At 49.4% G+C, this 14,197-nt stretch overlaps 1 protein-coding gene across 1 annotated transcript in view; it reads right to left on the reverse strand.

Moving 5' to 3' along the window:
- LOC128278708 (microtubule-actin cross-linking factor 1) overlaps positions 1–14,197 on the reverse strand; it is a 96,433-nt gene that overhangs the window by 44,470 nt on the left and 37,766 nt on the right. The window contains exons 5-13 of the mRNA XM_053017437.1: positions 7,209–7,488; positions 5,530–6,238; positions 5,253–5,457; positions 4,807–5,175; positions 4,587–4,622; positions 3,328–4,243; positions 1,928–2,558; positions 1,717–1,852; positions 496–579 (exon numbers count right to left, since the gene is read on the reverse strand). Of these exons, the coding sequence (XP_052873397.1) occupies positions 496–579; positions 1,717–1,852; positions 1,928–2,558; positions 3,328–4,243; positions 4,587–4,622; positions 4,807–5,175; positions 5,253–5,457; positions 5,530–6,238; positions 7,209–7,488 (3,366 nt within the window). The remainder of the gene's footprint in view (positions 1–495; positions 580–1,716; positions 1,853–1,927; positions 2,559–3,327; positions 4,244–4,586; positions 4,623–4,806; positions 5,176–5,252; positions 5,458–5,529; positions 6,239–7,208; positions 7,489–14,197) is intronic.

Here is a 14,197-nt window from a genome sequence, read left to right on the forward strand (position 1 = left end):
GCATCCTTAACTCTAGGAAGGCGGTAATATCCTTTCACCGAAATTTGTGCTCCAATCAGCGCGCGCTTTTAAATCGCAAAACACCAACGCAACGGACTCTCTGTCACGCACACGTACACGCACGTCTCACGATCACACACACATACAAAACGTACACACTTAGGCGCTATAGTAACAGCAGAAAGGATCGACCGACCCCGTACGCACAGCAAACGAGAAAAGCGATCCCGTTTTGCCCGTAATGTCACAGGCCCCGTCACAGGACGTCTTTACAGCGAAACACAATAACCAGAGAAAGGACACGACGAAATGGTGACGACGACGAATGGCGGAATTTAAACAGCGATCGGGGGAGGCTCGTAAAGAAGCACAGTATTGGGATGGCAAAATTCTTACACTTTTGATAAGGATCGGGAGGACGATAAATAGAAAGAACGCTACAAAAACAAAATCGGGGAAAGGGGAGAAAGGGATACCTTGCGCCAAACTACGTACCTTAGCTTCTCGGATCAAGCGGCCGCCGGTGAGATTCACCTGTTCAACCTTCGGAATGCGCTCCACCGTTTCGCCAAGCATCGACTGCTCGCCGATCGACGTAAACGAGGAACGAAGGAACGGAGAAAGGGACGACGTAGGGATCGACGATCACACATCCGACGATTGCGGATGGCGCAGATTCGGTACGTCGAGCAGACACAGTGTTGTGAAGGACGTGGTGGACGTGTGTATTGCATGTAATAATTGTTGTTGTTTGTTGTTGGAGGTGGTGGTGGTGATGGTGGTGGTGGTGGTGGTGTTGGTGGTTGTTGTATATTCGTGAAGATTACGCATTTGGTTTCCCCAATTCGTTAGCAGGGAAGGGAAGAAGAATAAATAAATCAATGCATTAGTGGGATGTTATGTACCAAACACTACAAATTAAAGGTAAAACTAAGGTTAACTATTGTGACGAACTACCGGAACCTATTACCAAAATACGCCAACTATAAATTTTGGTCTATGTGATTATCCTTACTCTGGGCATTACTCTTCTTGAAATAGTCTGCTATTTTAGTGATTCCTACTGGGGCGTTGTAACTGTGTCTCTGTGGCAGGTAGTGTGTTCTGTGCTTGGCAATTATTTGAGAAGCATTTTCTAAACAACGTTGAAATGTCCTTTAAGTCGTCCCCGTGGAAGTTACGGTAGAAGTGTGCTCATGTTAAAGATATATTATCTGATCGTTCCGTTTCTAATTTTATCCAACTGATTAATTACCCAACGGTGTCCGTTCTCCTTGCTTGAGTGCGTGCATTTGTCATTAGTCTTTGTCGTGTACTAGAGTGGCCAACAGGCTAGTATGGTGATCCTCTACCTTCGCGCACTAAACTTCCTTATGCCTATCTACTTAAGGGGTTGCAGTTAGTCGACAGTAGTTTCGTGTTCTAAATTGGTAGTACCATTATCCTTCTAAACAACCACTACTTGTTGGTAATTTGTTGTAAAGTGTGTGTTTGTCTGTTTTCTGCTAACCCTTGACGAACACGCTATATGGTTGAACACCGATTTCTCTATCTCACACACACACGTTTTGTTGTTTTCTTGTTTCATCATCATTAATATCGTCGAAACACAATGCTCTGTTCCAGTTTTTCCTAACAAACTTCTCCTGGCCGTCGGATGTATGTAGCTAGAAAGGTTTGTAAACATGGCGCAGACCTACAGCTAGCGGTACTTACATCGAGCTCCCGCGCGGATGTCGCCGTCGGAAGAGCCTGCAGCTTTTCCGTCTGCTTCTCCACCCAAGTCTCCTCCACGACAATGCTGGTTTGCAAGTTTTTCATCAATCCGATTGCCGTCTCAACGCTTCGCATCCTGCAAGACGGCGAGAAGAGATTACGGTTGAAGCAAAGCCGCAACATTTTAAGGACCTGAGAAAAGGTAACCCACCGATCAGCGAGCTGCCCGCAGAGGTTGTTCCAACGAGTGTTCAGACGTTCCACGTTCGAATGGAGGCGTTTCAGGTCGCCCAGCACCTTCGTCGGTACGCCCATGCGGCCGAGCTGGTCCGCCGAGTCGTTCATCTTGTCCATCTCGGACTGTTGGTTCGAGATGGTCTCCTGGATCGCGGTCAACCGCTTGTACACCTCGTACAGGCCTTCCTGCGACGACGGTAGCTCCAGCTGGCGGGACAACCGGCCTTCCAGATCGGAAATGACCTGTTCGTTGTCTTCCAGGCCGGCCAAGGCACCCTCGAGCAGCTTCAACCGGTCGCCGTGCAGGACGGCTTGAGTGTTCAGCTCCTTCCACAGATCCATCAGATTGTCCAGGCTCTTCTTCAGGGCCGGCGTCTTCAGCGTGATCGTGCGGAACGTTTCCTGGAGGTGTTTCAGGTCTGGTTCGAGACAGCCGAGGCGCCGCTTGTAGTCCTCCAGGATCTGCACCGTGTGCTCGAGCGAGTCGAGATCGCGCGGCATCGGTGACAGGATGATGTGGTCGAGTTCGCGGGCCATTTCTTCGAGGCGCGTCTTCAGTGAAATGCATTGCTCGGTAAAGATCCGGCTCGCCTGTTTACTCTCCTCTGCGGAAGACCAACGGAAACCCTTGATTAATGCCAAAATTCAAAACCAAACCAAATACCTCTTAATGAATAGTTGCAGCGAACATCTCACCGCGAAAGGATCTAAACCGAAATACGCCCTTCATTTTTGAATCTTTAAATTTCGCTAGTATTGACCGAAAAAGCTCACACAAAATAATTCCAAGTGATTCGATAGTAAACACGAACTTCCTCCGAAGACGCCAAGAAACCGACTGACCAGCGCGTGCGTCTTGGGTCGATCGTATCTCGCGTGAAGTGGAAGCCTGTATACTTCTCGCCAGCCATAAATAAGCCTCCTACCTATGACCGCCATTAAATGACACCTTGTTTGGGAAAACAATTGGAAAATTAGTGGACTTCCACCAACAAGTGGGAGCCCACTAAATGCATATGGCAGAGGCATTTTGTGAGGTTAATCAAATGACATTAACATTTGATCCGGCAGATCGTCGCACCAAAAAAATGGCGCTCCCGACGCTGTAATTGGGCCCATAACTCTCGTAACCTTGCCGAGTCGATCCAAAAACGAAGACGGGTCGCTTGGGACGTTTGAGAAGGCGTAATCGAAACTCGATCACTCCCCGCTATTATCCAATTAATGCGGTCGCGGTTCGTAAAAGAAGCGAACTCGTTTCGCTAAGATGCTTCTTTTTTGGTAAAGTTCAAAAATGAGTTCGCTAGTAGGTTTACAAACACTGCTTAACACATTAATAAACACAGCTAATCGCGGACGTGAGCCTCTACATACCTTCCGCTCTGGCACGTTTCTCGAATTCATCAAACAACCGATTGACTTCGTCCATCTCGCGACGCAGCCGTCGCAGCTGCGGATCGGCCGGGTCACCCTCGGCCAGCAGCTTGTCCGCGTCGTCGTTCAGTGCCCGCCGGATAGCTGTCCGCTGCTCGGCGCCCATCGCCAGGAACTGCTCGAAATCCCAGCCCTTCACCACCTTGATCGTGGCGAAGATCATGTTCTGGCGCAGGCGCAGCTGCTTCTTCTGCCACAGCGCCACCGACCGGTCGAACAGGCGCTTGAGCCGGTCGGCCGCTTCGATCGCTTCCTGGTCGGGCGGCGGCAACAGCAGGCACACCCCGTGGACGGAACCCTCGACACCCTTCGCCGTTTTCACGCGCCACTTCACGCGCCCGGACGTGTCGAGCAGGGTGCAGCTTTCGTTTTTGTCCAGCGAAATGTTACCCTGCTTGTAGGAGCAGATCGACTGCACGGTGCACTGGCGATTGACGGGCTGTTTGCGCTGCTTGAGCGGGACGACGGCGGTCGCCTGGTGTTGCAGCTGCGCTATCGTTTCGCCGAACGCGTTCAGCTCCTCCCGAATGTCCTGCATGCCGCGCAGCAGGGCCTCGCCCTGATCGAGCGTGAACTCCGACTGCGAGTACTTGCTGTTCAGGATCTCGTCACGCTTCGTTAGCCAGCTCTCGGCTTCGCGTACCTCGTCGAAAAACGAGTGGTAATCGGTGGCGTGCTTCAGGTGCACCTCCAGACACAGCGTCAGCTGCAGCAACCAGGACCACTGCGACTGCAACGCCTGCAGATGGCCTTCGATACACTTCGAGGCCGGGTGCGACTGGACGAGTAGCGCTTCACCTCGGTCGAGGATCGTTGCGAAGTGCATCTCGCGCTTTTCCAGCTCGGACATGAGATTCTGCCGAAAAACGGAACAAACAAGCGGTTAACAGAGGGGCATCGCAAAGCGGAAGCTTAATGAGTGGTGTTGCCTTAAACGAGCACACTATAAAACGAGCACATTCAAACCAAACCATTGTACAGATATACTCTAAATCCACTATCTACATAACACGGTGCTTTACACCCTTCTTGCATCACGACATCAACCAACAATAAAGATAAACAAAGAGGGGGACACCGATTACGACGGAATAGAAATGAAAACAACGAAAGCTACAGGAAAACAAGGGAAACGCGTTCCAAAAAGCAAACGACATAACGGGGCAACGAAACGGGGGATCAGAGAGAGCGTTACTTACTTCCTCGCCATTTCCGTACGTACGCTTGAAAGTAGACTTTTGAGGTTAGAATTTTGTGGCACAATGTGAGTTGGGGGCGGGTTAGAAGGGTCACGCGCAATGCGTCGAGGTCGCAGATGAGCGTCGAGAAAAATGAAAATAGGAACACGTGTTTGGCTCATTAGACGATGAGTTACGCAGAGGGAACAGCAACGATACGGCATCCGGAGCGCACACCTACCTCATAGTACCGATGCACCGCGGAGAGGTCCAGGTTCTTGTCCGCCCAGTCGCGGCTCACCTCGATCTGCTCGCGATCGTTCAGCCAGCTCAGCTCGGCCGTGGCCGTCGTCAGGAAGTCGACGAGCGCGTCCAGGTCCGAGAGTCGCTTGGTCGAGGTGCTGAGCAGCTCGGCGTATACCTTCTGCAGCTGGCTGAGACGCTGGCGGTACAGCTGCTGCTCTTCGCCGCTGAAGTTGGACACGTGGCGCTCGCACTGTGCAATTTTAGAGTGGAACTGATCGATCACTTTGTGCTCGTGCTGGTGGCGCTCCAGTTCCACTTTGGCCGACGGCAGATCAGAGCCGTAGTCGGCGCTGTGAAGATGTTTCTAAAATGACAGGCAATTGGGGCAGAACGTTGTTAGTACTTCGAAGTCGTTTCTATGAGGATGAGGCCGTCTCCTACCAATTTCGTTTGGCACCATTCGGTGTACTCCTGCAGATCGCGGAAATAGGGATTCGTCCCGATCTGTCGCGTTTCGGTCACGACGCGCGTTTCCTTCGTTATCGTCGTCTCCTGCACCGGGTAGCTGAGCCCGGAAAGCTTTTGTACTAGGCTAGTGTGGAATGTGGTTCGCAGCTGCGACCAACGTTGATGTAGCTTGGTGACCCTGTGGACGAAGAAGTCGCGAGTGAGTTAAAGAGGATGGTCATACGATCTCGATCGCGCAAATAGTAGTTACTTCTTGTGCAGGTCGGTGGCCTGCGGGTAGCGACCGTCCTTCAGGTTGTGACAGTCGTCGTTCATCTCCCGCAGCGGCTGCTCCAGGTGGCGGATGTCAGCCTCGAGACCCTCGACGATGTTCTTCGCCTCGACCGGGTGCAACCGCTCGATTCGTCGGCTCTCCTCTGAGATTCGTGTTTCGGTCTTCGTGATGATCGTCTCGGTGTGCTTGTACTCGCGCTGCACCTTCTCGGCCAGCTTCTGCAGTCGCTCGAGCCGCTGCACCTCCTGCTGCAGGATCATGTCGCGGTCGGCCAGCGCCGACATCAGCCGGTGCCAGGCCTTCTCGAGCGCCTCCGGGCGCAACTCCGTCTCGACGTCCACCTCGCCGATCGACTCGAAGTACTTCTCCAGTTCCTTGTAGATCGAGAACAGGTGCTGCTTGTCGCGCTGTCTCGGCGGAACTTCCTCGGTGCGGAACCGGTTCAGGTCGGACAGTAGGCGCTTCAGCTCGATCAGCGTGGTTGGGAAGGCACGCTCCTGCAGCAGCGAGGTCTTCTCGCGGCACCAGTACAGCAGGGTTTGCGCCTGCTCGCGGTACTCCTGCACCCGGCGCTGGGAGTCCATGTCGAACAGCGGGTGCATCTGCGGTGGCTCCGGGAACACATCGTACAGTGAACTCAGGTAGGTAATCATCGACTTCTCATCCGGTTCGTTCGTGTCGACATCTGCAAAGAAATAAAGAACACTTAGTGCCATTGACAAACGGGGTCCTCCATGTAAAAGAATGCGGAGCTTCCGGCAGACATCCACACCTTTGGACATGGATGGATTCTCGGCCCAAATAAAGACGTCCACCCACCGCGACGGTTTCGAGTAATTTAACCTCAATTGCACAGTGACACAATGGTAGCTCAGGGTCACCTTCAACAGATACTTCGTCTTTTGGTGGAGGCCAAATTGCATCGAAGGCCAAAAGCGGTGGGTTTAAGTTGTAACCCAACATCATTCCGGTACGTTGAGCAATCTTTTTCCAAATCCACATCCCTAACAGACTGAGAACGAAATTAAGGTCCCATGTTTGAGTGTTGTTCGTTTACTTAAAGGACAAATTCAAGTGCACTTTTTGACCTTGCATCCCAAAAAGGGCGTGAAGGCGGCATATTAACGATGTTTCGCTCACGATTTTTCAATTTTTCAACACTCGAGCCGCCACAACACAAGTCTGACAAGGCTTCACAAAGCTCGGTTGGAGGTGAAACCGAACCGAATGCCTGCCTGGTTTGATTAAACATTAATAAAATGCACATATCTCCTATTATCAGGATTTGTATTAATGTTGTACAATCGTTTGTAAGGCCCCAACGCTACGAAGGCAATGTAAAAACGCGCATTCCAAAGAAGCTAGGTCCCAAAAAGGAGTGCGAGCTCGTTCACAACCTGAGAGCGTGAAATATTGCCCTCGGGGTGCAACCCACCCCAGCTCGTCGTGGTCCCTTAACGGCTTGCCCTAAGGGGCAATCGCACCGGCTGATGAGAGGTTAGGGGCTGTGACAAACGCAGTGGCACTGTTTGATCGTGCCGACCCGCCGTCCGGGGCGAAAAACGCGCTGCTCAGGAGCAGCGTATGGAGAAGGATCCGTACGAGCGTCCGTCGAGCGTCCAAAACAACTTAATCAGCGCCTTAGAAAAACTTACCTTCCGGATCGAGCAGCCGCGTAACGCCGTACTCCTTTTCGACCACGTGGAAGGCCACCTCGAGCCGCTCCCTCGGTCGCCGCGATCGTGATTCTCGCCAGTCGATCAGATCGGGCCGGTTCCGGTGGATCAGCGCGGAGAACGCCAGGCCGTCGCGCCACGAGCCGGTGAAGTCGTTTACCCGTACGCCCGGGTATTTGGCCGTCGAGCGGCGGGCCCATCGCAGCAACGCTTCGCGCGCCGTGAGATTGTCCTCTTGCCCAACGACAATGTCGGAAATCTGTGGTGAGTGAGACAAATTGGAAGGATGAAGAATGTTAATAAATATCACAGGTCTCGGGAAGAAGAAGCTGCTTCGTTTTCTTGTTTTGCAACCGGCGAAGAGTGACGATGACCTTATCAAATCGAAGCTTCTTATAAACATCCAACATCCGTACATCCGTACAAAACCATCTACAATGCTACAAAAGTTAACGTGAAAACACGGCAATGAAAACCAAACTGGGTAACACAAAAATGTATAAATTCGGAAGTCAAATATTCATCTGTAAACAGTAGAGAAAAGTAAAAAAAATCTGTAAACAGTCGAAGAAGGCACAAAACATGAACAACAAAACCGACTGAGAGTAGTAAAAGCAAATAGTGTTTTACAAAAAGTAAAACAAAACAAAAAAAGCATCGAAAAAGTCTTGTAAAATAATTTGCAAAATGATACAGTTATAGATTTAAAGTCAGGAATGCTATGCTAGGAATGCTACAATCCGTTTATGTTCGTTATAACAATTTAAATGAAGTTAAAGATTGCATCTCATTGAACAAACTGACAGTAGATGATAAATTTGAGTAATAAGAGGAAAACAAAATTGTGGTTTTTGGTAAAATAAATAATCGTGGGAAACGGAGACTTTTGCACTAGAATGTACAGTGAGTGAAAACATTTCAACTGTTTCGTTGCCTTTTTCTCACGCTCTTTCCATTACTATTCTTAGGTTTTTCGCTTGATTTTACTAATTAAGAATGACAGGAAACAACGGCACCGGAGACCCAGTGGTTTGTCAATTGCATTACGGCGGACCACTGGGATGAAAATGGCACATTCTGCCATCAGGCCATCTGTCCATCAACAAACAGCCCATTCGCTATGCGCAACAGGTGGAACAATGCACAGCCGGTGCATTGTTGTGATGTTGTTCACCTACACATAATCGCTCTTGGTTCTGTACAATTCAATGTCAATTGAGTGCGAGACCACAACAGACTATCGCGACTATCGTTTCCATTGTGAAATGCAAATTAAAGGTCGAAAAAGGTGTTCAAAAAAAAATGCTTCTAGTGTACAGCGATGAGAAATATGGTTAAAATGTATAGGTAATAAAACATTTCTGAAATCAAGTGCAAACCTCGTTTCAAGCATCGCAAGTTCGAAAACTAGTCGCCGACCTGTCGCGGATCTAGATGTCCTAACGAGCCACATAGCCCTAGACAAGGTAACTACCCGACTAGACGACGTGTGCGTGTTCTCTCGTTTTCTCTCTCTCAGTTGTGAATAGCCTGTACCCGAAATGACTGACTTGGCTCCCCCTGGTGCGCTGTCACGGTGCACTGACAGGTTTTAATTGAATTAGGGAAAACTAATTAATTCATTTAACTGTCAATCCGACGTCCCCCTGTGTGGAGCCCGCTGTGGTGCCGCTGTTGCCGATCCGTTTCACCTTCGGATGCTGGCTCATTTTCGGGCTCTAATCTTCTTTCCGTAAATTATGTTTTCTCCTTCTAGGGGGCACTCAATGTCCATCGTAAACCGATTCTCTGACCCCCTTCACAGAAAGACGGGTTTAAGGCTGGCGTGGTCGGCAGCAGCCCACACAATCGTTCTCGGCATCATGATCATGACAACACAAGGCAGTCTCTCTATTGGGCATGATGAATGATGTTTGGTTGGCGTGCAGCAGCAGCAGCAGCAGAAGTCATGAAGAGCATGATCGGAGGTGGTACACGCATAATGATTTAAGCACGATCGGTTCGATTAATAGTGCACGATCGTAATAATAATGGGCAGCGAAGGATGAAGGTGAGGCTGTGTGCTGAGCATTAATGTTTCAATGATGATGGGAAACATATTTACGATGAGAGCCATACTTTAGTGGCAGAAAACAATTACATCCTTCTTGGTGTTGGCGTAGTTGAAAGTTGATGTAAATATTTATTTATAAGACTATCAATTCATAGGAAATAAGTTCAATTGCACAATGAGTTGTTATTTTACATTTCCGCATTACTATAAAAAGTAATTGTTGTTTTGTCAGCCCTCAATTCTTTCGTATTTTTTCTAAACCATGTAAAACTTGTGTTTTAGTCCGCAACAAGTCGATTACGATTCAAAAGTAAAAATTACGATTCAAAAGTAGCCCCTATCTGTTTAGTTGCCATCATATTGAACACATCACCCAAAAGTGTATCACCCGAAACAGCGCCAACAACCGTCATGTAACGGAGAACTCGGATGTCATGTCGCTATATACGAGTCGAAGGTGTGTGTAAAACGACTCCCCAAAGCGCGACAGGCGCTTGGCCGGATTTTTAAAGCAGCAGCAAAAAAAAGGTGTCAGGTAAGTGTCATGCATCACGGATCGATGATGGATTGGTTTTCAAACAAACCCTCCTCCGATTGTCCTGATCACTTTTGAAACATTAGACACATCACCACATAACTCAGAGACGGTTCGTAGGCAACTTAAAAGAAAAACAAAAAATAAGCGCCAAAAGGAGGTTGATAACCAGCTGCGAGCTCCGTCGTCGTTGACGAACTCCTAAATGAATGTTTATCGACTTCCTAAAGCATCATAAAACGCTACACCATATCGGTGGCGGCGGCGGCGGCGGTGGAGTCGATGTCAAAAACAAAACGAATAAGGGTCCCTTCCTAACGAACGACCCACCTTTTTTGGGGGGCGCGACCGTAAACCAATACACACGGGCACACATAATTCACGCAACACAATATAGCCATCGTTTCTCGACTTATGATTGCGAGACGGTGATGATGATCATGGCGATGATGATGATGTTACTTTCCTAATCGACCCGCTCTCCGGGGCATATGGCACGATCGAAAGCCACCGGTTGTCTTCCTTTTTGGAAAGAACAAAAAAACGTGACCCTCCCAAAGACTAAACAAATCCATTATCCGTAGGCGCCGTCCCACAGCGGAAAAAAGACAAAGAACGCCACGAATTAACACCAGCAAGCTGAATAGGCTTCAGTGTGTGAGGGGGCGATCTCTCTAGTGGAGAGCATAAAATGCCAACCCACTGGTTGCGCCGGTAAGTTTCGTGCTTCGACATCACAGCATCGGAATGTGGTTCTTTTTTACCAATTCAGTTCCGACTGGTAATACCACAAAAATTGGCCATTAAGTTGAAATTTTAACAAAAATTTATTATTTTCTTGCGCATCAAACGACTACATCAGGACGCCACCTCATTTCGGTGGTTCTTGTTTGGAAAAATTGACATTTTTCTAACAGCTGTTCGGCTACTTAATTGTCCAGCCATTCAAGTCACGCAAGCGGTTTGATAGCGTGTGATTAAAATCGCCCTCTCTTGCGGGGACGACGAACCAAGAATTCGCGGCTTGCTGGAAGGCATTGGATTCCTATCGGTGGGTGGAGGTTTGTATGTGGAAGAACTTCGTCCGATGCGCTGCTCAATAAAATAAATCAATCCCACACGATGATCGTCCGCAGGAACGGGCGATCTTAAATGGTGCGGCGTTTCGCTATGATCGCAATAGGCAATCGAGGCCTTTTAGTAATCGATCGTGGTTCACGTACACAACAACGACTGCGTACACTACGACTATGTGTGTGCGATCGATAGAAGACCGGCGGCAGCATCGGCCCTAGGCTTGTTACAAACGTGACAAATCTCTCTCTCCGTTTATGAGAGACCCAAACCCACAGAGAGATGAGAGGGCCTTACAAAAGAGATAAAGTACACAACAACACCGCGCGATCCCGTCACAGCAAACGCGTGGTTGGTCGAAGGTAATTGTTCGCTTGGAGCGTGTGTAACATATGATTGTCAACATTGAACGAACGATGAACACGAGCACCATTACCAACAACATCAACACACGACTCCAATAGCCGACACCAACTCATCGGCCAGAAGCAGTTCGCCGCTTGCGCGTCGTTGAAGTCTTTCGTTTTGAAAGCCACACCAACGCAGATTTTGAATCGCAGATTGAAATCATCGCTTCCCGTTCTGCTCTGTGTGCATCATCGTTTGGTTTCGTTTTTGTTACACGGTGACCTTGTTCGTGTCATTGTTAGAGCTGCAGAAATAGTGAACAATAAATGCGGCGAAGGAATGCAGCAATAAATGCCGCACATGTTTTCGGGCTCAACAACATCCTGCATTCACTCTGTTTGGATCGGCCCAGGGTTGTTAGTGTTGAGGAACGGTACTTTCAAGTATATTTTTCGGAAATACCAGCAATTGTGCGGTGTGTCCAATATTTTCCAATAAAATCGTTAACCAAAATCGTTCATCGATAAATCGTGTAAGCCGGAAACGAAGAATGCGTTGAAGGCTTTTCTGAAAACGATGAGGTCATTTGTTCCGAAAATTGGAACAAATGAAGACATAGATAGATTGCATAGACCAAGGGTTATTTTAAAGGTAAAGACATAGATTTTGAAGAATAAAGAAAGATTTTTCGACCTATTAGCGAATTCTCGATGTTTTTCGGCCACAGTAGCAGATAAGCTATTCTAAAGAACTCATCTTAGTTAGGAGAATTTCGCAAAAAATCATCAGAGAAACGTTTACTTCTCATATTTAATTGGCTGGGAAAAGGATTCCTCTCTTAGGTTTCTTGAGGAGCTCCTCAGTGGATCAGACAGCGATTAGCCGTAGCCAACTTTCCAACAACTTTTTGCAGAGATAGAGGGGATGTGGATTAATAGGGTACCTTCGCCCGCTTGCCATCGGTTCGGCCGGTGCGCATATAGCCGATTTCGGTCGTCTTGACGTCCCGGTTCTGGCGGATCATGTTCTCCGCCTGCGCCGCCTGCTCCTCGGCCCGGGTCAGCGTCGTAATCTTGCGCACGATGTGGGTCGTCATGCGCCGCTGCCCATCGGTGGCCCGCTGCGACGTCTTGGTCGTCTCGAGTGTGCTGCCCAGCACCTCGGTCGAGAGGCGCTTGTTGCGCGTCACCTCGGTTACCACGTCGGTGCCGCCACCGTCGGAGACTCGCCGGTGCATCGGGACCAGCTCGTTGCCGTACGCGAGCGACGACGGCAGGGCCCGCCAGTGGTCCCGGTTGATGCCATCGATCACGTCCGGCAGCTCGGTCACCGTCGCCTCGATCACCTTCTCGTTCAGGATCTCGTGCCGGAAGCGCAGCTGGCTGTCGTCCAGGTTGGTGGTGATGGCCGGACCGCGCCCCGAGTTCGATCGGCTGACCAGCGCATACGACGGTGACGGGGACGGCGAACCCTCCGTGGACGACTGGTGTTCGCGCTGTGCCTTCATAAACACCCGGCCGCGGGGCCGAAACTCGCCATCGATTTTGTACATCCCTTCGGCGGCGGGGCAAGCAGCAGCTCACTCACTCACAGGACGAGCTAACAGGATTCACTCAGCACTCGATCGGGTGTCCATACACCGCCCATTCGACACTGGGCGGCTGCCCCGATACTTGTGAGCCAACACACGACGGCAGCCACGAGAATAATTTCACGGTTCGCGGGGAACTATTCGTTCGCGTAGAGAGCGGTACTAAAGGGCGGAGAAGTACATTCCAGCGACTATCCCGTAAATCACGTGCTACAATGACAGCGAGTGGACGAGAGCGAGAGAGTGCGTGACGTGGAGGTCGCAGGTCTAGGCCCCCCTGGAGTGACGCCAGACACATTACGCAAGAGAAGATTCCAGCTGAACGACCACTCAGAAAGGCTTTCTTCGAACGAAGTGCCACAAACACACGCTCAACAACAACACGACCCATAAGAACCACCGCGCCCCAGGTAAGTAACCTTTTGACAAGAGCGTAACGGAGGCCTCCTCTGCCCGGTAAGGAATGAAGAGTTCTCACTTCGAAGCGGCAAAACGTGCGTGAAGCGTAAAAACAGGTGCAGGGGGCAAGTCAATCGGGTGAATAAAGAAACAAAGAAGGAAGCAAGCGTACCTTGGCGCCCGGTTCTAGCTGGAGCGCAAGAGCGGAACCATACCGGGTCATCGGCATAGTTGAGGTTAGAAACGGTCTGATTTTGACAGATTTCATTTGGACTCTTTGTTCCAAGGTTGAAAAAGAGATCGAGTGGAGGATCACCACCAGCGATAGACGCGAAGAAGTGAAGGCCTTTTTTTTAAACTGCGCGCTAAACTGTTATCGGAGGATACGGACCAACACGCGCGGTACATCATGATAAACTGTCAAACAGTCGCTGATTTCTTTATCACGCCGCCGCCCGCCGCGATTAAGATGGTGTCTTTTTATAGCAAACCCCCAAAGGGGTCTCGTGTTCCGTCGACAGATAATTGATATTGACCTTGCGGTTCGTGGTGTATCAAACACAGCCGACCTTGCGCTTAGCGTGTAAGAAATGTTAACTGATTACGCGCATTGCGGAGTACATAGAAGATTTATGGGAATTTATCTTTTTGTAGACAAAAATAAAAAGAAAAAGGATTCATTCCTGAAGACTTAAAAATCCGCACCGTTTCGTGTGCCTTGGCTTCTCTTGCACGACATGTGTGTTTTCCATGCCCCAAATACGACAATTCTGCTTATTTTAATAATTCCGAATTTTCTGCAACACTTGAACGTTTGAAGATTGTGAAGGGCGAATTTCCCAACAATAAACCACACGGAAACAGTGTGTCAGTTGTACCAGCCATCCAGAGACCTAACACATGACACAAAAAGCTAACACATTCCCAGAAAGACCGTAAATTACCGTTCACAAAAAGAGAAGCCAATT

The sequence above is a fragment of the Anopheles cruzii genome, chromosome 2 (assembly GCF_943734635.1).
Source record: "Anopheles cruzii chromosome 2, idAnoCruzAS_RS32_06, whole genome shotgun sequence".
Lineage (NCBI taxonomy): Eukaryota > Metazoa > Arthropoda > Insecta > Diptera > Culicidae > Anopheles > Anopheles cruzii.